We start from the raw sequence: 23,628 nt of genomic DNA on the forward strand, positions 1-23,628 counted from the left end.
GGTAGAAATAATCCAAATATCCATCAATGCCTAAATGGATATATAAAACACTGGACATCTATACAATAGAATACTAGTCAGATATAAAAAGGAATCAAGTACTGTTACATGCCACATGTATGAACCTCAAAAACTTTGTGCTAAATGAAAGAAACCAGACACAAAAGGCCATATGTAGTATGACTGCATTTATATGAAATACTCCAGAAGAAACAAATCTATACAGAGTGGTTGAGTGGTTACCTAGAGCTTGGGGCGGGAACAAGAAGGGACTGCTAATGGGTGGGTAGTAAGTTTCAATACAGAGTGATGTAATGCTCTAAAATTAAACTGTGAGGATGGCTGCATAACTCTGTCACTGTACTAAAATCCATAGAACAGAATCCTACACCCCACCTTTATTTTCTATGATTCACCAATATAAATCTTCTCATCTTCCATCCAGAGCCCAGTGAAAACCCTACCCTTATTTCAACTGCTTGACTCTGCTCACACTGTTCCCCTACCTAAAATACTTTCCCCAGTGTACAGTACAGGGGGCTTCCCTGGTAAGCACAGACAGTAAAGAATATGCCTGCAATGCAAGAGACCCGGGTTTGATCCCTGGGTCAGGAAGATTCCTGGGAGAAGCGACTGGCAACCCACCCCAGTATTCTCGCCTACAGAATTCAATGGACAGACCATGGGGTCACAAAAAGTCCAACACAACTGAGCAACTAACACACACACACACATACATACACACACACACACACACACACACACACAGGGTACAGTTAATTTACATACTTATTTTGAAGATGTTTCTGATCAAGTCAGTCCTCATGAAACTAATCATCCTCTAGATTTCATACATACCACTTAAAACTGGTAACACTGTAACCTCAAATATATACATAAAGCAGTTCCACCTTCCTTCCTATCAATGTTTAAATTTTGCCAGAATCTCTAATTCATGCTTTTAATCTCTTTTATCTTCTCAGAGATAAACTACTCACTGGAGAATCGTGAGGATCAAACATAATTGTGGGAACTCAATTAGGGCTCTAAGACAAAGAGGAAAAAAGCATACAACCAGGGACTGTTGCACGATAAGTAGCATCAAGAGTGAATGAAAAGAACCTTTCTGGTGGTCCAGTGGTTAAGAATCCACCTGCCAATGCAGGGGACATGGGTTCGAATCCTGGTCTGGGCAGATCCCACATGCCAAAGGACAACTAAGCCTGTGTGCCACAACTACTAAGCCCATGCTCTACAGTCCACGAGGTACAACTATTGAGCCTGTGTGTTGCAACTACTGAAGGCTGAGTGCTCTAGAGCCCATGCTCTGCAACAAAGGAAGCCACTGCAACAAGAAGCCCACACACCGCCCCAGCTCGATACAACTAGAGAAAAGTCCACACAGCAGTGAAGACACAGTGCAGCCAAAAATAAATAAATAACAATTCTTTAAAAATTAAAAGAAAGTGAATGAAATGTGCACTCCTTTCTATATCAAATCCTGCAAACTCACCTGCTTCACCAACCAGAATTGTGACTACATCTTTATATCCCTCTTAATAGCCAGCAATTTTCCTGGTGGCTCAGACAATAAAGCGTCTGCCTACAATGTAGGAAACGCCAGTTCGATCCCTGAGTCGGGAAGATCTCCTGGAGAAATGGCAACCCACTCCAGTATTCTTGCCTGGAGAATCCCATGGACAGAGGAGCCTGACAGACTACTGTCCATGGGGTCGCCAAGAGTTGGACACAACCGAGTGACTTCACTTTCACTTTTTTCACTTAATAGCGAGCACATCATCTTGAACACAGATGGTAACAAACGTCTGCTGAATAAGAATCTGATGCTTTGAAAGCAACTTCCTACATGTTTATTCAGTAGTCCCCAAACCTTAACAAGTACCTGAAATTGTAAAGCAGGAAACAGGGATGAGGAAAAAGAAAACTAAAATGATGGGACACACATTCACTTTTTGATAGTGTATTATGTTCTTACTGTGTATTTCAAGGTGGTCATCTTACTGCTTTCCTCAAACCTAAGTATGTATACTAGGTATCCTTACCTTTAACTAGTCACTGCACTTCATCGTTATCAGAGCGAAAAAGAGCACTATTACGAGAAGCAAGAATTTAGGTATGACATTTCACTTTCTCCTAATAGCGGGTGCCAAGCTCAAACTCCTATGCCTCTACATGCAGTCAGGAAGAAACCCACACCATGAAGCTTGGAAGTGCATCGATGTGTGAGGTGGGAATAAGAAGGAGCACTGCTTTCAAAGGAAAGAGGGTTGGTAGGGGCAAAAGACAAGTCTTAGGAGCTGAACTGCTGAAAGCAACAAAGACAATGGGTCATTAAAAAAAAAAAAAAAGCCACGGATTGAAATTTGATCTAGACCCTGACTGCAGGAGCCTAGGATCAATCAATTCAAGAGCATCTCTTTCTGACACTCTGATTAAACAAAGTCTAATTCCACTATATAAAATTCCTCAGCGTGGCCCTGAAGAACTATGAACATAGAACACTTCTTATTTGTTTTACTGCTGTTTAGTCACTCAGTCGTGTCTGACTCTCTGTGAGCCCATGGACTGTAGCTCGCCAGGCTCCTCTGTTCAGAAATTCATTTTCCCCTTTCTATATATTTATACTTGCCTTGTGTTGTTTAGAGTCCATGTTCTAATCATTCAGGCTTGCTTGGAGGATTTCTCTGGTGGTAAAGCACTTAGCTCCAAACTTATTTAAGTTTGCAACAGAAATATTTTTTATTTAATTTGGGCCTAATAATTCCCTTCATACTTGTAAAAACTCCTTTTTAAAAATTTATTTATTTTTTAATTGAAGAATAAATGCTTTACACAATTTTGTCGTTTTCTGTCAAACATCAACATGAATCAGCCATAGTTGTACATATGTCCCTTCATGTCAGAACAACTTCTCGTAGTGAATGCACTGTTCAATTACAGGAAGAGAAAGCATCATTACCAAGAGTCAGAACATACTGAACCACAGAGAGTAGTTTTATACAGGTCCGGTCACTTGATGGAATCACCCAAATGTATAAAGAATTTTGACTTCCCTCAGACATAGAAATCAGTGAATAAATGAAAAATACAAAAAGCACCAGTCATCAACATATATTTCTCTTTGTACATTGTTATACTAACTGGCCAGTGATTTTAAACAGGCTGTCTAACTGGCAAGTGAAAGGCTTTCAACTGCCTACAAGTAAGAAAAACTGGTAACTTTTAAATTTCCTCCAACAAGTGCAGACTAACAATGCCTGGCCCATAGAAGCAGCTCAAAAAATAATTGCTAAACAAAGGATTAAAATAAAAGCCTTCATGAGGTATAGAGACTAAATCATGTTTATGAAAAATATATTTCCTAAAGACTCTGAAAAAAGAAAATATTCACATGCATACTTTTCTATTTTAGCTTCTCTCTTAAAATAAGAATTACACCCAAAAATGTTAACTGGGGCTTGAATCTGTATAAAAGATATCTTATAACTTTTATTAATTTCTTCAAATTTCTCTAGTTTATCACTTCACAGTTATCAAAAAGGCAAATACAGTAGTAAGTTAAAAATCCACTCCTTTCACAAAGGAGGCAAGAACATACAATGGGGCAAAGACAACCTCTTCAATAAGTGGTGCTGGGAAGAAAACTGGACAGCTACATGTAAAAGAATGAAATTAGAACACTCCCTAACACCATACACAAAAATAAACTCAAAATGGATTAATGATCTAAATGTAAGACCAAAAACTATAAAACTTTTAGAGGAAAACCTAGGCAGAACACTTGATGACATAAATCAAAGTAAGATCCTCTATGACCCACCTTCTAGAATAATGGAAATAAAAACAAAAGTAAACAAGTGGGACCTAATTAAACTTAAAAGCTTTTACACAGCAAAGGAAACTATAAACAAGGTGAAAAGACAACCCTCAGAATGGGAGACAATAGCAGCAAATGAAACAACTGACAAAGGATTAATTTCCAAAATAGATAAGCAGTTCATACAACTGAACACCAGAAAAACAACCAACCCAATCAAAAAGTGGGAAAAAGACCTAAACATTCATTCCTCCAAAGACATACAGATGGCTAAAAAACACATGAAAAGATACTCGTCACTCATTATTCAGTTCAGTTCAGTCGCTCAGTCGTGTCCGACTCTTTGCGACCCCATGAACCACAGCACGCCAGGCCTTCCTGTCCATCACCAACTCCTAGGGTTTACCCAAACCCACGTCCATTGAGTTAGTGATGCCATCCATCTCAACCTGTCGTCCCCTTCTCCTCCTGCCCTCAACCTTTCCCAGCATCAGGGTCTTTTCAAATGAGTCAGTTCTTCACATCAAGTGGCCAAAGTATTGGAGTTTCAGCTTCAACATCAGTCCTTCCAATGAACACCCAGGACTTATCTCCTTTAGGATGGACTGGTTGGATCTCCTTGCTGTCCAAGGGACTCTCAAGAATCTTCTCCAACACCACACTTCAAAAACATCAATTCTTCGGCACTCAGCTTTCTTTACAGTCCAAATCTCACATCCATACATGACTACTGGAAAAACCATAGCCCTGACTAGACAGACCTTTGTTGGCAAAGTAATGGCTCTGCTTTTTAATATGCTGTCTAGGTTGGTCACAACTTTCCTTCCAAGGAGTAAGCGTCTTTTAATTTCATGGCTGCAGTCACCATCTGCAGTGATTTTGGAGCCCAAAAATATAAAGTCTGACACTGTTTCCATTGTTTCCCCATCTATTTGCCATAAAGTGATGGGACCGGATGCCATGATCTTAGTTTTCTGAATGTTGAGCTTTAATCCAACTTTCTCACTCTCCTCTTTCACTTTCATCAAGAGGCTCTTTAGTTCTTCTTCACTTTCTTCCATAAGGGTGGTGTCATCTGCCTATCTGAGGTTATTGATATTTCTCCCAGCAATCTTGATTCCAGTTTGTGCTTCCTCCAGCCCAGCATTTCTCATGATGTACTCTGCATGTAAGTTAAATAAGCAGGGTGACAAAACACAGCCTTGAAATACTCCTTTTTCTATTTGGAACCAGTCTGTTGTTCCACGTCCAGTTCAAACTGTTGCTTCCTGACCTGCATACAGGTTTCTCAAGAGGCAGATCAGGTGGTCTGGTATGCCCGTCTCACTCATTATTAGAAGAATGCAAATCAAAACTACAATAAAGGTACCACTTCACACTGGTCAGAATGGCCATCATCAAAAAGTCTACAAACAATAAATGCTGGGGAGGGTATAGAGAAAAGGGAACCCTCTTGCACTGTTGGTGGGAATGTAAATTGATACAGTCACTATGGAAGACGGTATTGAGATTCCTTAAAAACTAGGAATAAAACCACCATATGACCCAGCAATCCCACTCCTAGGCATATTCCCCGAGGAAACCAAAATTGAAAAAGACACAAGAATCCCATTTTTCATTGCAGCACTATTTATAATAGCTAGAACATGGAAGCAACCTAGATGTCCATTGACAGATGAATGGATAAAGAACTTGTGGTACACATACACAATGGAATTATTACCCAGCCAAAAAAAGTGAATCAGTTCTAATGAGGTGGATGAACCTAGAGCGATTATACAGGGTGAAGTCAGTCTGAAAGAGAAAGATAAATATCGTACATGAATGCAAGCATAAATATGGAATCTAGAAAGATGGTACCAAAGAATTTATCTGAAGGGCAGCAATGAAGAAACAGACATAGAGAACAGACTTACGGACACAGGGAGAGGGGAGGAGAGGGTGAGACGTATGGAGAGAGTGACATAGAAACTTTACATTATAGTATGTAAAACAGACAGTCAGTGGGAATTTGCTGTATGTCTCAGGAACTCAAACGGGCTCTGTATCAACCTAGAGGGGTGGGATGGGGAAAGAAATGGGAGGGAAGTTCAGGAGGGAGGGGACACATGTATACCTGTGGCTGATTTACGTTGAGGTTTGACAGAAAACAACAAAGTTCTGTAAAGCAACTATCCTACCATTAAAAAATAAATCAATAAATACAAATTCACTTCTTTAAGTCACAATGTAAGTAATATAGCTGGTTGCACAGAAAATTAAAGAAGTATGAATTTCCTATATGTGTTTTTTTAAGGATTATTATAAATAAACTTCAGGTTCTGGTCATGGTCTACCCATATAACTCATTAAATTTAAATCAACTCTCAAATGAAAAATATTAGCGAGCAATATATCCTCCAAGATGGGATGTACAACTTACTTCAACTTGAAAAAGTTCTCCAGCTCCCTCACAGTCATTGGATGTGATTACTGGAGTATGAATATGCACAAAGCCACTGTCCTGGAAGAAAAAGAGAAGCCACTTTTCTCAGTACATCTGTCTGTGAAACAGTTCCAAGAATATACACCTTTTTATATGATTAAAATAGCACTAAGAGAATGTCACATCAAATTTCTCCTCCAAATAAAACCTACTGGAATACCAAATGGAGTGTTCATTATGCACAAAAAATATTATTAATAAATCCAAACTAACTTAAGACAATATCTAGTCCAACCTCCTCACTTCCAAGATAAGGAAACTGAGGCCCAGAGAAATTTAATGAGAGGCCAAAGTCACACAACTAGTCAGTGTCAGAGCTGGAACTGGAACCTGGGTTCTCAGGCTCTCTCTCTGGTGCCATTTCTTCTTCTCGCTTCTCCAACATACTGGTAGTGATTTAACACTCACTCACTCACTCTGTCTCACTCAGGCTAATGCACCATGATGTTGCCCACATTACTAAGGGAATACAAAGTGATCAATATTAAGTTCAATTATTTTGGGATAAGAAATTGTAACAACTCTAAAAAGGAGAAAAAATTGGCAATCAGGGACTGAAGAAACAAACAGCAAAAAAGGCAGAAATATTACTTAGGAAGTCTGCCATTAAACTGATAGCACAGCGCACTGCACATGGCAGAGGCAGTGTGCCTCCTCCACCGCAAGGAAGATTCTGAGCAGCAAATCCTAAGGCCCCCAACTGCAACCCTTCCACTCTCAAGTGTGGAACTACCTCCATTCAGTTCAGTTCAGTCGCTCAGTCGTGTCCGACTCTGTGACCCCATGAATCACAGCATGCCAGGCCTCCCTGTCCATCACCAACTCCCAGAGTTTACTCAAACTCATGTCCATCGAGTCGGTGATGCCATCCAACCATCTCATCCTCTGTCGTCTCCTTCTCCTCCTGCCCCCAATCCCTCCCAGCATCAGGGTCTTTTCCAATGAGTCAACTCTTCGCATGAGGTGGCCAAAGTACTGGAGTTTCAGCTTCAGCATCAGTCCTTCCAATGAACACCCAGGACTGATCTCCTTTAGGATGGACTGTTTGGATCTCCTTGCAGTCCAAGGGACTCTCAAGAGTCTTCTCCAACACCACAGTTCAAAAGCATTAATGAACCACAAAAGCTGTTACTAGTAAATTGAAATAACCCAGCAACTTCAAAGCTATACTTTCATTTTGACTATGGATGTAGGTAAAAGGTTACAATCATCATAAATGTTGCAAGGTAGGGGTGGGGGCAGCTACAGTGAATTTATGTTGCAAAGGCAGAAGAGTATGTGTTTAATAGACACATTTTGCTCTTGAAATCAACACAATAAATTCATATATATACATCTGCCTGTATGCTCAGTCTCTTCAGTCGTGTCCAACTCTTTGCGATCCCTTAGGCTGTAGCCCTCCAGGGTCCTCTGTCCATGGAATTTTCGCAGCAAGAATACTGCAGTGGGTTGCCATGCCCTCCTCCAGGGGATCTTCCTGACGCGGGGATCAAACCAGCATCTCCTGCACTGCAGATTCTTTATAGCCGAGCCCCCAGGGAAACTCATATACACATCTAATCTCTGCTACATCCTATGGATCACGGGCGAAATGTAAAATATGTCAGTGCACTACCAGGGGCCTCCCATATTTGCCCCTTCCTTCCTAATAAGGCTGAATTCAAGTATTCTGGCTAGGATACAAAGCATCCAGCCAACTACTTGCCTTATGAGGTAGAATGATTACATTTTCAAGCTATAAATTAGGAGTCTTAGGAAGTATTCAAATGTGTACTTAATCTGGGAACAACATTCGGAGAAGTGCTGCAGAGAGCACACTATAGAGAATAAATGAAACAGAATCAATAACATGACTGCATTAAACTTTTATCTCCCAGGAGCCAGGAATTATGGACATGAATCATTTATTCCACATGAATGCAGGCAACTGTGAGCATGAGTGCAGTAAACAAAGAAAGGAAGTGAAAAATCCAAAGGAAATGAGGGTGGCGAGAGGGAGGGGAAAGGGAGGAGAAAATTTAACGGCTGAATGTAATTGCCAGTTAGAACTGGTCAACTGCTGCGAGAAACAATGCTGTAAATCTTATGGAAATAACTGGATGGGATTTAAAAAAATAAAAATTACTCAAATAATGCTAAACCTCCCAAAAGGCGTCACCAGCTTTTTAGGTCTAAACAGTGCTAGCAAGGCCTATCATATCAAAGACTATAACGTTACCACCAAAAGCTATAAAGGAGAAGGTACAAAGGAAGAACAAAGGTGAGAACAAAGTCCAAAAATGAGAAAGTGAACAGCGAAGTAGGAAAATAAAAAGCAAGGGTACTGTCAGTGGCTGCTTCCAATGGGGTTCCGGTGTCAAGTACTTATCCCATCCCACAGCAAAGAGGTTCCTAATGAGAGATACAAATGCCAGAGAAGGGGGCAAAAATAGTGGCCCAATTATTCAGATCTCACCCACCACCTCTAAATATCTAAGTATTTGGACAGATACATATTTCTACAACCAGATATGATAAAACAATGAGTACCTAAAAATTAAAAATTTGTGTACTAAGGCCCACATGTATTACTCAAAGGCTCATGAACTGTTTTTAACACACACAAAACACGTATCATTATTTAATCAGACTCAACAGAAAAGAGACAGGATAGCAACTGCTGGCCGCAGGCATACCACTGGCAACAGTGACAGCAGGAGGAGACTAACAAACAAAACAAAACCCAAAACACACCCCATAAAAAGCAGTCACAGGAACTCAAAGACAGCAGTCTAGGGTCATTTAACCCAGGGTCAAAGTACACTCCCCACTGTGACAAGCTTTGCAGGTGCTGCCAAGCTAAGAAGGAAACAATCTGATACTCAGAGGAAGAAACTCAACTCACCAAGAAAGGGCAAAGTCTTATTAACATCTTTGCGGGAGCCTAAAGTAACAAACAGAAACAGCACCCAATACAGAATAATATATAATTTAGTATGTTCTATAACACTCATACACAAGTGGGTAACATCTTAAAACGGGAGTATCGGGATTATGTTTTCTAGGGCCTTACAATTAAAAAGTAAATTTTTAAGATTCAAAAGTGCCTATCTTTATAAACATGTTCAACACTGCAAAAATTCATTATTTTCAACCACCTAAAAGATCCCTGGGTTGGGAAGATTCCCTGGAGGAGGGCATGGCAACCCACTCCAGTATTCTTGCCTGGAGAATCCCATGGACAGAGGAGCCCAGCAACCTACAGTCCACGGGGTCACAAAGATCAGACAAAACTGAGTGACTAAGCACAGCACAAAATGTTTTTTAAATTTTACTTTGCTGATTCTTTGATTTCAGAGTTTTCTAGTTTATTCTCTCATGTAAAAATTGTTTATCTGTAAAAACTTCAGATAATAAGCAAGTGTGTTTAAAAAAGTGAAATGCATGAATTAGGAAAAGCCCACTTGTTAATGGACTGCCAATACCACCACCTAGTGGCCAGAAATCCATAAAACTTTCAAAATTAAAGCAGGTCCACTGACTACCAGCTGAAGACAAATTGGGGAAATACTTTTACACCTGAACAAATTTTCTGTTTGTATGGTTCAAGCACTACTGGAAAGCCACTTGGAAGCTGTGTGAGAAAGCTTATGACGGCATATGAAAATGCACCCCTTTAAACCATAATGGGATGACATTGTATAATGTGATTTATTTTCCTTTGTTTATTCTTATGCTTTCAAGCCATGCTGTTCTTTAGCTGTCACACCAGAAATTACCTCTTAAGGAGCTCTGCAAAGAGCAAGAATTTTCTTGTGTTCTGTGGCAGGGCTGCACCTGCATGAAGTTGGATGCTGTCCAAGGGAAGGGTATGCTGTCAGACAATCTTCCCAAATGAGCTGGATCTGGAGAAGTGGCTTAGGAAGAGTTCCAAAACTACATGGAATAATACTGAACTTTATATATTGGCTCACTCTTGCCTTTGGAGCCCTTCCATTCACTACATGGGAGGAGGGTCTCATCAACTGATCAACTACATTCCACTGTGGCTTTCCTGGGTTGGGGATAAATGGCTGAAAAGCAAAGGTAAATGAGACAAATGTCTTTAATCATTCGATCAACCTACTTGATCATCAATAATCCTTTAAAATTAGTGCTTACTATATATAAAATCTCTGTGACCAAGATGGAGAAACAGGAACTAGATTTACCCTCCTGTCTGAAACAATCAAAAAACAAAACAAAAGAATCCACAAGCAAACCACATGGAACGACAGTTTTCAAGACACTGGATATCAGACAACAAAGAAGAGTGAACCCTGAGAGACAGGAAACAAACATAATGAACCCCACCAGCAGCCCAATTTATTGCTTTAAGATTTCCCAGATGACAACAGGAAGCAGGAATAAATAAAGCAGGTCCAGCAGATCCCCTAAGTTGAAGAGATACAGCTGAGAGTCTGAGGAGGCCAAAGTGGCAGGACTTGACAGGACCGAGTCCCAGAGAGCAGAGAGGTGGGCAACAACTCCAGAGACACACAGAGTCACCCTGGAGAATGGATCAGTATTGATCAGGTGGAGGCGTGATCAGTGCATGCATGTGAGGAGGCCATCCAAGGCCAGGGAAAGAAGCATCCAAAATGATCAGAGGAAACAGTGCCTATTCCCACAGGCAGGTTAGAAGATCTTGTAATTCACAAGGTACTAGGTAGACTGCTCAGGAAGGCTTTGCCTCAGTAGTGGGGAATAACAGACCTAGATTGAGCACTGCTTCAGATTTACTTGAAAGTTAAAGTGTCAAGTCACTCAGTCGTGTCCGACTCTGTGACCCCATGGACTATAGCCTGCCAGGCTCCACTGTCCATGGAATTCTCCAGGCAAAAATACTGGAGTGGGTTGCCATTTCTTCTCTAGGGGATCTTCCCAACCTAGGAGTCAAACCTGAGTCTCCTGCATTGCAGGCAGATTCTCTACCATCTGAACCACCAGGGAAGCCCAGAAAAAAAGGCTTCCCTGACTGGGAATCGACCCTGGGCTGCAGCAGTGACAGAGTCAAATCCTAACCACTAGACTACCAGGGAGCATACAAATCATAAAAGCAAGATCCTTCCAGTAACTTAACTACATACCAGAACAGAACTTAAGAAGCTTTATAAATATCCAGCACCCAACAAGATAAAATCCACAAGGTCTGGCAACTAATCAAAGATCTGCAGGTATAAGAAGCAGCAGGAAAACACAATCTCTAATGAAGAGACTAATCAATTAAAACTGACTCATTAACTGACTGACATGTTAGGACATAAAAATGGTTACTAAACTGCTATGAAAACTGTATATAGTTTTAACTAAAACTGCTGAATATGTTCAAAAAAGTTAGTAGAGACATGGAAGACCTAAAAAAAAAAAAAAGCCCCGATTTTTCCAAAGAAGACATACAGATGGCTAACAAATGAATGAAAAGATAACTCAACATCGCTCATTATTAGAGAAATGTAAATCAAAACTACAATGAGATATCACCTCATACCAGTCAGAGTGGCCATCATCAAAAAGTCTACAAACAATAAATGCTGGACAGGGTGTGGAGAAAAGGGAACGCTCTTGCACTGTTGGTGGGAATGTAAATTGATACAGCCACTGTGGAAGATGGTATTGAGATTCCTTAAAAACTAGGAATAAAACCACCCAGCAATCCCACTCCTAGGCATATACCCCGAGGAAACCAAAATTGAAAAAGACACATGTATCCCATTGTTCACTGCAGCACTATTTACAATAGCTAGAACATGGAAGCAACCTAGATGTCCATCGACAGATGAATGGATAAAGAAGTTGTGGTACATATACACAATGAAATGTTACTCAGCCAAAAAAAGTGAATCAGTTCTAATGAGGTGGATGAACCTAGAGCCTATTACACAGAGTGAAGTCAGTCTGAAAAAGAAAGATAAATATCGTATTCTAACACATATATACAGAATCTAGAAAAATGGTATGGAAGAATTTATTTACAGGGCAGCAATGGAGAAACAGACATAGAGAACAGACTTATGGACATGGGGAGAGGGGAATAGAGGGTGAGATGCATGGGAGGAGTAACATGGAAACTTACACTACCACATGTAAAATGGAAAGCCAATGGGAATTTGCTGAATGGCTCAGGAAATTCAAACAGGGGCTCTGTATCAATCTAGAGGGGTGGGATGGGGAGGGAGACGGGAGGAAGGTTCAAAAGGAAGGGCATATATGTATACCTATGGCTTATTCATGTTGAGGTTTGACAGAAAACAACAAAATTCTGTAAAGCAATTATCCTTCAATTAAAAAATAAATAAAATTTAAAAAAATAAAATAAAATGAATGATTCAGGAAAAAAAGGGGGGGGGGGCCAAATCATACGAAACCTATAATGTATGGAGTGAAAAATGCACTGAACATGAATAACAACAAATCAGGCATTGCAGAAGAAAAGATCAGTAAGCAAAAAAGCAAAAAAGACACAGTAAAAGCAACTATTCAAAAGAAACACACTGGGGGAAAAGAAGATTTTTCAAAAAGAAAAAAAAGAACATGAGTTAGCTATGGGAATATTATCAAGTGGCCAAATATACACGGGTAACTGAAGTCCCCAAAGGTGAGAGGTAACATAAAAAGTATTTGAAGAAAAATGACTGAAAAACCTAGTGAAAACTGAAATGCATAGGTAAGAAATTCAATGAACTTGAGACACAAGAAGCATTAAAAAGCTGTGCCAAGGCACATATTAATCAAATTGCTCAAAGTTAGTGATAAATAGAAAAGTTAAAATCAGTCAAAGAAAAAAGTATCACATAATAAAGCATGCTTGGGATAAATAACCAGAAGCCTTTTCAGGATACTACTGCAGTGTTACAATTATTCAACTTCTTCACCAGAATGAACACTGAGAAGCAAAGCCCCTTACCTTAAAGAAAGAATGGATAGCTGCTGTGGCTTCACTGCGAACCCTCAGTATGGAACCCAGAACATTGGTCCTACACCTGAGGTGAGGATATTGTCTCAGATACTCCAGAGGGTGCCTCTCTTTATATTTAAAAGGGAAAGCCTGAAACAACAGGAAAAACAAGTGAGAAGCTAACAAAGATACTGCTTTATAACACCAGTCTACAGTGCATTTGTTAAACAGCAGTGTTTTAGTATAAAATAAGATGCTTTCCTTCTCATTTTCTTAACATAACTGAATATGGTCCACATTAATTCTAACATGTTAGTACAACAGTGAACGAAATCAGAGACACGGGTTTGAATCCAGCTCGACTTTGTACTAGCTTTGGGATCTTGGGCAAAATTACTTATCATCAGAGAGGCTAATATGCTACTTATCAAATTTCTATCCATTAGCTATTAATCACTATTTACAAATAGAGATTAGGATATAATCATGCAAAACACTCCTGGAGAAGGAAATGGCAACCCACTCAAGTATTCTAGCCTGGAAAATTCCACGCCAGGGGAGCCTGGCGGGCTACAGTCCATGGGATCGTGACGAGTTGGCCACGACTGAGAGACTGAGCAAATGCAAAACATTCCACTGTTGGGCACACAGTTTAGAACATTGTAGATATTAAAGATTATGTTCTCTATAGCAGTATACGTACGGCTGGTATTCAATTTTAAAACCACTGAAGTATCTTGAAAGTCCACAAACACTCATAATCTATTAGCACTAGTTATCACCATTTATCAACATGTGCTGCTGCTTCAGAAGATGGAAGAGGGTCAACAGCTTTCTGTCATCTGGGGGAGTATATGTTCATAAAAATTTTAAAGGAAATTTTGATCCTACCTAGAGAAACTTTCCCAAAAACTGTATGACCAAAACCAAAGTTTCAATAAGAAAGCTAACATAGAAGTGAAGTAAAAGAGCTACTGTTGTTCAGTTGCTCAGTCATGCCCAACTCTTTGCAACCCGTGGACTGCAGCACACAGGCTTCCCTGTCCTACACTATCTCCCAGAGCTTGCTCAAACTCATGTCCATTGTCAACGATACCATCCAACCATCTCATCCTGTCGCCCCGTTCTCCTGCCCTCTATCTCCCCTAGCATCAGGGTCTTTTCCAATGAGTCAGCTCTCCACAACTGGTGGCAAAAGCATTGGAGTCTCAGCATCAGTCCTTTCAATGAATATTAAGGACTAATTTCTTTTAGGATTGACTGGTTTGATCTCCTTGCTATCCAAGGGACTCTCAAGAGTCTTCACCCACCATAGTTCAAAAGCATCAGTTCTTTGGCACTCAGCCTTCCTTATGGTCCAGTTCTCACATCCCTACATGACTACTGGAAAAACCATAGTTTCTCTTTGCACCTTTGTCGACAAAGTGATATCTCTGCTTTTTAATACACTGTCTAGGTTTGTCATAGCTTTCCTTCCAAGGAGCAAGCGTCTTTTAATTTCATGACTGCAGTCACTATCAGCAATGATTCTGCAGCCCAAGAAAATAAAAGTCTCTCACTGTTTCCATTGTTTCCCCATCTATTTGGCACGGAATGATGGGACCAGATACCATGGTCTTTGTTTTGTGAAAGCTGAGTTTTAAGCCAGCTTTTCAGTCTCTTCTTTCACCTTCATTCAAGAGGCTCTTTAGTTCTTCTTCGCTTTCTGCCATAAGGGTGGTGTCATCTGCATATCTGAGGTTATTGATATTTCTCCCAGCAGTCTTGATTCCAGCAAGTGAGTCATCCAGCCTGGTATTTTGCATGATGTACTCTGCACATATGTTAAATAAGCAGGGAGACAATATAGAGCCTTGATGTACTCCTTTCCCAATTTGGAACCAGTCTGTTGTTTCATAGTCAGTTCTAACTGTTGCTTCTTGACTTGCATACAGCTTTCAGGAGGCACGTAAAATAGTCCGGTATTCCCATCTCTTGAAGAATTTTCCACAGTCTGTTGTGATTCACACAGTCAAAGGCTTTAGTGTAGTCAATGAAGCAGACGTTTTCTGGAATTTCCTTGCTTTTTCTATGACCCAATAGATGTTGCCAATTTGATCTCTGGTTCCTCTGCCTTTTCTAAATCCAGGTTGTACACCTGGAAGTTCCCAGGAAGTTCACATACTATTGAAGCCTCGTTTGAAGGATTTTGAACAGTACCTTGCTAGCATGTGAAATGAGTGCAAACTGTGGGGTAGTTTGAACATTTTTTGGTATTGCCCTTCTTTAGGACTGGAATGAAAACTGACCTTTTCCAGTCCTGTGCCCACTGGTGGGTTTTCCAAATTTGCTGCCAGACTGAGTACAGCACTTTAACAGCATCATCTTTTAGGATGTGAAAATCTCAGCTGAAATTCCATCACCTCCACTAGTTTTGCCTGTACTAATGATTCTTAAGGCCCACTTGACTTCACACTCCAGTAATGGTAGCCTATTTTAAAGTTATCTAATCCTTTTAGACCTGTGCACACACTAAATTATGATGTATAGAAATAGGTCCCATACCTACGAAAGTGACAATGTGACCAAATTAACAAGAATCTGGGACTACTAGCAGGCTCTGAGTTTCCTAATGTGTGAATACTTACAAATGACACTGAAATGAGGGGGAAGAACAGGGGAAGGCATCAATATTCACCAAGGGAAAACAATTTACAAAGAGTAAAACACAGGGCAAATTTTTAATAATGAAACATCTCTCTAAAAAGCAAACATAGTAATGGTTACCATTTTCATTCTTCTGAGTTCCAAATTATTTTCACAGTCTATTTTTCAGACACCTTAGTATCTGATTCTTAATTTTAAACATCAATTAGAACCTCTTTAGAATATTATTCAGAAAGACATTTTAAAAAATTGCCTATTTTCTTTATTTCTTGTTTTTAATTTCTTCAAGTTACCCAAAATGAGCTAAAATGATGCTATTTCTCTGTATTTCCTCACTTTTTGTTCAGTAAATATTTGAAGATGAGTACAGATAAACCACAGGCAATCAAATGGCTAGGACATAAACTTCAGCTGTGCCACTAATTAGCAACATGACCTAATGCAGGTTATTGTACCTGGTTGGGCCTCACTTCCTCCAACGAGAAAACGGATTGATAATCTGTGAAACTATCCCCTTTGACCTCTTTGTTGCTGTTCAGTCATTAGTCATGTCCGACTCTTTGTGACCACGTGAACTGCAGCAGCCAGGCTTCCCTGTCTTTCACCATCTCCTGGTGTTTGCTAAAACTCATGTCCACTGAGTTGGTGATGCCATCCAACCATCTCATCCTCTGTTGCCCCCTGCTCCTCCTACCTTCAATCTTTCCCAGCATCAGGGGCTTTTCCAATGAGTCTGTTCTTTGCATCAGGTGGCCAAAAATATTACAGCCTTACCATCAGTCCTTCCAGTGAATATTTGGGGTTGATTTCCTTTGGGATTGGCTGGTTTCATTTCCTTACTGTCCAAGGGATTCTCAAGAGTTTATAACCTGTTTATCAACCTAAAATAAAAAGCTACGACCACTCCAGTAGTCTTGCCTGGAAAATCCAATGGACAGAGGAGTCTGGCGGGCTATAGTCCATGGAATCACAAAGAATCAGATGCAACTGAGCTCACACACACTAACAGGAGAGTGTTCCAAACACAAGAGTAAACATGTCTTAATGTAGCATTTATCTTTGTTCAGCCCAAGCATCACCACACTCTAGCACTGTCCTAATAGAATTTCCTGTGATAAATAGAAATGCTCTGTATCTGTGCAATGCAGGACGGAAGCCACTAGGTGCATGTGACTACTGAGCACTTGAAATGTGGCTAATGTCACTAAGGAAGGGAATTTTTTATTTAATTTTGAATCATTTAATATTAAATAGCCACAGGTCGCTAATGGCTACTGCACTGGATGATATGGTTCTAGATAATGGAAAAGTCATTTTGAGGCAGAGCATTCCTAAGAACTCAGTCTGCCCTGGTATGTCTTTGTCACTGTAGCTCACTAGGCATGCTTGTAAAAGTGGCAAATTTCAACAGTGAAAGGCACCACAGAGTTGCATGGAGTAACACTTAGTTCCTACTCCTAAGACTCAACCATTTACATTCTGCTATACTTTCTACATTCCTCAGTCTATAGTCTGTTTCAATTATCTAGGAAGTCATGATCAAAATGTTCCAAGCCATCTTCCTAACATCAAACATAAAACACTAAGTTGCTTCAGTTGTGTCCGACCCTTAGCAACGCCATCGACTGCAGCCTATCAGGCTCCTCCATCCATGGGATTTTCCAGGCAAGAGTACTGGAGTAGGTTGCCACTGCCTTCTCCTAAAACACTGCTAAAGTTTTAAATTAAGCCATTTTTAAAACAGCCTCTGTAAAAGTGTTACAAAACATACCTTGGCATCACAATTGCCAACAACTTCAATTTTTTCTGCCTTCAGTTCCACATTTTGCTTTTTGGACGGACTTTTTACCAGCTGCCCTTGAACTTCCACAGAACTCCCAAAAGCCAGTTCTCTACAGTAACAAAAAACCAACATAAACAAGATCTAACAAGTAGCCCTCATATTAATATAAATCTTGCTATCAAAACACTAAAGTACTTAATGATAGAAGTTTACCCTTAATTGGGTTAAGAACTACATGTAGTTAAAAAAGAAGCAAAGGATAGGTAGGGGATATTGTCATCTGAAAATGTTAAAGAAGAAAACAATCTCGATTCTAAGCATTTGGACTTGAGCATCAATGGTATGAAAAGCAGATCTGTTTAGAAAGATCACTGAGGGGCAATATGAACACCTGGATGACGGAAATGAGGAACAGAGGAGATGAAAAAACAAACAAAAAACCCCAAAGTATTCTTAAAACAAAAACCTCACCTACTGTCAAAGCTTGAATCTGCTACAACCTGAAGGCTTTCCAAAGACGACCCATCATTTATGTGCAGGAACAGGACTTCCTTCTGGGAGCGGACTGAACGAATCCATCCCTGATGAGAAATACTTCTAAACGTGAGTTTAAAACACAAACATTTTATATTTTCATTACATATACACACAGAAGACTAAATGAAAAACAAAAAAATCCTCATAATACTGCCTGAACAAATCAATTGCTTTTATAATAGTTCATCCACATGCATATATAATTTTATATGGTCCTTATCAAAGTGAAATATAGCTTTGGCATTCCAGTGTTGTTTCGTTAATAAAGCTCACCATTTTGAACAGATGCCCCAAATCCCATTAGGTTCATGAGCCTAATTCACATAACCAGTCCCCCAATATTCCAGGTTTTCTTCCTGCCCCTAACCCCTCCCCTTCACAACAGGGTACATATCTTGGTTCCTTTCTCCTTTTGTATCAAATTCCCAGAGAGATTATGTACAGACTAGAAAGGTCTGCATGGGATTTCGTTATTTTTCCCAAAGTACCACACAAAAAGAGTTCTCAAGAAACTTAGTATGAACACACACTAAGTAAAACACAAACTTTCAAAGACACTATGAATTTAAATGACAGGTACGTATGAGGGCTTCCCTAGTGGCTCAGTGGTAAAGAATCCGCCTGCCAATGCAGATGTGGCTTCGATCCCTGGGTGGGGAGTATCTCCTGGAGAAGGAAATGGCAATCTGCTCCAGTATTCTTGCCTGGAGAAGCCCATGGACAGAGGAGCTTGGTGGGCTACTGTCCATGGGGTCACAAGAGTCAGACACAACTTAGACACTAAACAACAAGAATGTATGAGTACAAATGAGATGTCTTCAAGTAGACCAGTAACACTAAAAACAGCTCTCTGAGAGATGACAACTGACTTACATTTAACTAGCATAGAAGTTGAGAATATTCTAGCAGTCTTTCAACAATTATGAAACAACTGAAAGGTGTCTGATTAACCAGTTAAACACTGGGAAACCATGATTGGCCATTAAACTTGGGGAAAGTGGTATGATCCTACTTAGAAAAACTGTATTCACCCTGGCTTTCTTTGTATCATCAGCACACTCTGTAAACACTGTTATTCAAGCCCTTCTATTACTTATTTGCATGTTCATATTTGGGGGGTTTAGGAACATTTGTAGTTGCCTCGAAGGCTATTGTCAGGGACACAGTAGATAACCCACAAGTATTTTCCAGTGGAAGAATATCTATCATGCACTGAACACCTACTATGTGACAGGCATTTTACTACCTTCTTCATATACTGTCTCAATCTACTCCTCACAACAGCTCTATGGATTTTCATTAGTCACATCTTACAAGTGAAGAATTGAGGCTCAGAGAAGTTAAATAACTTGCATAAGGTCACACTGCCAGTAAAGGATAAAGACTGAATTTGAACTCAAGTCTACCAGGAAGCCCTTGATCTTTCTCCAGGGCTATACCAAATAAAAGGTAAATTACCTCAGTCTCATGCACAAGGCCCTTCATAACTTGGAGCAAGGCCAATCAACAGTAATTTCCAAAGCACCACAGGCTTGCTTTTTACTTGTTAGTAAAAGCTAATGTTTATGGAACACTGTTTAATGTGCTTCTTACTTCACTCTGTGAAATAAGGACTACCATTATCTCCATTCTTATAAGAGGAAATTGAGGTTAAGAGCACATAAGTGACATGCCCATCATTAACAAGCTACCAAGTGGAGAGATTTAAATGTAGGCAGCTTGACCACAGGTCTGTCACACTGCTATACTCCATTTTGCTCTTTAAAAATATTTATCTACTTAATCCTCACAAGAACTTAATGAAGTGAATATTACCATGTTCAGTTCAGTCGCTCAGTCGTGTCCGACTCTTTGCAACCCCATTAACCATAGCATGCGAGGCCTCCCTGTCCATCACCAACTCCTGGAGTCCACCCAAACCCATAACCATTGTGTCGGTGATGCCAACCAACCCTCTCATCCTCTGTCGTCCCCTTCTTCTCCTGCCCTCAATCTTTTCCAGCATCAGGGTCTTTTCAAACGAATCAGGTCTCCACATCAGGTGGCCAAAGTATTGGAGTTTCAGCCTCAACATCAGTCCCTCCAATGAACACCCAGGACTGATCTCCTTGCAGTCCAAGGGACTCTCAAGAGATCCCCAGCACCACAGTTCAAAAGCATCAATTCTTCGGCGCTCAGCTTTCTTTATAGTACAACTCTCACATCCATACATGACTACTGGTAAAACCATAACCTTAACTAGATGGGCCTTTGTTGGCAAAGCAATGTCTCTGCTTTTTAATATGCTGTCTAGGTTGGTCATAACTTTCCTTCCAAGGAGTGTCTTAATTTCATGGCTGCAATCACCATCCGCAGTGATTTTGGAGCCCAGAAAAATAAAGTCAGCCACTGTTTCCCTATCTATTTGCCATGAAGTGATGGGACTGGATGCCATGATATTAGTTTTCTGAATGTCGAGCTTCAAGCCAACTTTTTCACTCTCCTCTTTCACTTTCATCAAGAGGCTCTTTAGTTCTTCTTCACTTTCTGCCGTAAGGGTGGTGTCATCCGAATATCTGAGGTTATTGATATTTCTCCCGGCAATCTTGATTCCAGCTTGTGCTTCTTCCAGCCCAGCGTTTCTCATGATGTACTCTGCATATAAGTTAAATAAGCAGGGTGACAATATACATTATCATGTTAGGGATGAAGAAACCTATTCAGAGAAGTTAGGATAACCTTGTTAAGTACTCAAAAGTTACCAAGTAGTAGAGCTGGAATTCAAATACAGTTCTTAGTTCAAAGGTCACATTTTTAATCAATAAATTCTTCTGAAATGCTCTTTCCACCCCCTCCCCCCTTCCTCTACCCAGGAAACATCTTTCAGGATTCAGCTGAAATGTCACCTCATGCAAGAAGTCTTCTTTGACCGCCTCACACTCTTAAGAACTTCCCTCTGTCTTCCCAAAGTTTTCTATAGAAATACAGCTAATACTTCTCATATTGTTATAATTTCTTGTCTTAGGCATCAGACCAGGGCTGTATACAATACAAAGTGAGCCACACATGTAATTTTACATGTTTTACTGGTCACATGAAAAGTAAAAAGAAATGACTAAAATTAATTTTAAGCAGTATATTTCATTGAATCCAAAATATATATCAACACGTAATCAATATAAAAAATACTGAGCTACTTTGCTTTTTGGCTCTTCAAAATTGGTGTGTCTTTTACAACTACATTACCACTCAATTCAGATGCTTCTAAATTAGACTGTTTTTGCCACTGTTTAGTCACTAAGTTGTGCTGGACTCTTCGCAACCACAAGGACTGTAGCCAGTCAGGCTCCTCTGTCCATGGCATTTCCCTGGCAAAAACACTGGTGTGGGCTGCCATTTCCTTCTCAACGGGATCTTCCCCCATCCACAGATCCAATCCTCCTCTCCTGCCTTAACACTAAGCCACCTGGGAAGCCCCAAAATTAGACTGTACAGCACTGAAGCTGCTAAGCTAGGGAGTAGGTTCTGTTCTTAACTCCTCTCTAGACTACCACACAGAAGGTATCATTAATGTATGTTGAATTAACAGATGAATGCAAGAAAATGATTTGTATTATAGGAACCCATGAAAACCAAAGAAACACAAAGAGGGGGAAACTGGTCACACAACTATAAATCAAGGATATGTGAGGACAACAAAAATAACTGTATGAGTGTTACAGTAACCTAATAAGTCAAACCACCTTGCTTGATCTGCTCCTTTAAGCAGGAATCTTCTGTGTGAAGCTCCTGCAAATATTATTAACAAGAGAAATGTTAGCAGCTAATATTTACTGAGGTGGACCACTGTCCTAAACATTTTATAACTAATCTTTAGGACTATGAACTAAGGATTATTATTATCTCCATTCTTATAAGAGGAAATTGAGATTTAGAGAACATAAGTGATACGCCAATCATTAACAAGCTACTAAGTGGCAGAGATCTAAACCTAGGCTATTTGACACCAGAGCTCTTTCAAACTGATACACTCCATTTGTTCTCCTAATTTACCGCATGTGTGTGTCTGTGTCTGTGTCCCCGTACCCATGGACTGCAGCCCGCCAGGCTCCTCTGTCCATGGAATTCTCTGAGCACATACACTCCTACACTCCATTTGTTCTAATTGTGTGTGTGTGTGTGTGTGTGTGTGTGTAGGGACGGGGCGATGGACTGTAGGGACGGGGCGATGGACTGCAGCCCACCAGGCTCCTCTGTCTATGGGTTTCTCCAGGCATGAACACTGGGGTGGGTTGCCACTGCCTTCTCCACCTAATTTACTAACATAAGTTATATGTGTAGTTAAAAGTTGAATAAACGGTATGGTTTGGTTGACCAAACATTTACTGCCAACTATGTGTGAATACCAAGACGGGTAACAGACAGTTCCTGCTCTCAAGGAGCTTTGTCACTGTGAACACACCACATGAGGGGCAAATGAAAAGGGGTTTGTTCATTTTTCTCTATGATTAACAACAACCTGCGTCATGAAAGCAAACTTTCAGCACTTTTCAGGCACTGAAACCGCTTTCCGAAAAGTAACGGTAACCAAGGAAAGGAGAAAAACATGGACACACGCTCGCCTGTATTTTCTAACTTTCCCCGCCGGTCATTCTGTCCACCGACAAGCTGAGAGGTAGGTGAGCAGAAGGACAAGCTTAGAGGCGGATGCGCCACATCCGTCAACGAGGACAAACCCGCCCCCTGCCGACACACTAACCTGGACCTTAACGCGCTCCCCGTTCGCGCTCTGGACCCCCAGAGCGCCCCGCACGCTCACTCTGGCTGCAGGTCTGTGCCTCGGGCAGGGAGCCGAGGAGCAGGAGCGCAGGGCTCGGAGTAGGCACCGCGCCCCGAACATCGCGCGGCCGTCCCAGGCCCTCCACGGGACCAGCCCTGAGGCCAGCGCGAGCGGGCTCTGCCAGCGGGGACCCTCTCTCCGCCCCTCTTCCGGGCCGCAGCCCTACACTCCAGCGCTAGAGCCCCACGCGGGCTTCCTTCCCCTTCACGGGCCCCCGTTCGGTCCCCACAGGACCTCTGCTTCCCGAAAGGGCGGAACGGAGACCGCTCATTCAGCGGCTAACGGCGAAGAGAAACCGCTCCCTTTGAGCAAGGGGAACACCTGACAGACTCCCTCAGATTCTAAACCCACGCCCCGAGCGCCGGCTGAAACACGCGCGGCGGTCGCCCGAACGTCACCACGCCAACGTTCACGTCATCACGCTACGAGGAGGTGCCGAGGGAGCATGCGTATTTACGACTCCTTTTACAGAGGCGCTGGGGAGGAGGAAGGGGAGGAGTCTGGGGTGGGCGGAGCTAAGACCCAAGGGTTGTAGAGATTAGCAAGGAGCTAGATAATCTATTTAGGCTGACGTCTGACCGTCCGTTTCTAAAGCTTCCAGGTG

General features: G+C 41.0%; 1 protein-coding gene across 3 annotated transcripts in view; it reads right to left on the reverse strand.

The window, feature by feature from the left end:
* The window catches only part of NARS2 (asparaginyl-tRNA synthetase 2, mitochondrial), a 127,997-nt gene extending 104,577 nt beyond the window's left edge, over positions 1–23,420 (reverse strand). For 2 of the 3 annotated variants that reach the window (XM_043875617.1, XM_043875631.1), the window contains exons 1-5: positions 22,944–23,420; positions 18,140–18,249; positions 17,657–17,777; positions 13,249–13,389; positions 6,261–6,341 (exon numbers count right to left, since the gene is read on the reverse strand). In XM_043875617.1, coding sequence (XP_043731552.1) covers positions 6,261–6,341; positions 13,249–13,389; positions 17,657–17,777; positions 18,140–18,249; positions 22,944–23,084 — 594 coding nt within the window. In that variant the 5' untranslated portion in view covers positions 23,085–23,420. The remainder of the gene's footprint in view (positions 1–6,260; positions 6,342–13,248; positions 13,390–17,656; positions 17,778–18,139; positions 18,250–22,943) is intronic. The other variant, XM_043875624.1, reaches the window with a different exon arrangement.
* Between the last annotated feature and the right edge of the window lie 208 nt (positions 23,421–23,628).

The sequence above is a fragment of the Cervus elaphus genome, chromosome 2 (assembly GCF_910594005.1).
Source record: "Cervus elaphus chromosome 2, mCerEla1.1, whole genome shotgun sequence".
NCBI lineage: Eukaryota > Metazoa > Chordata > Mammalia > Artiodactyla > Cervidae > Cervus > Cervus elaphus.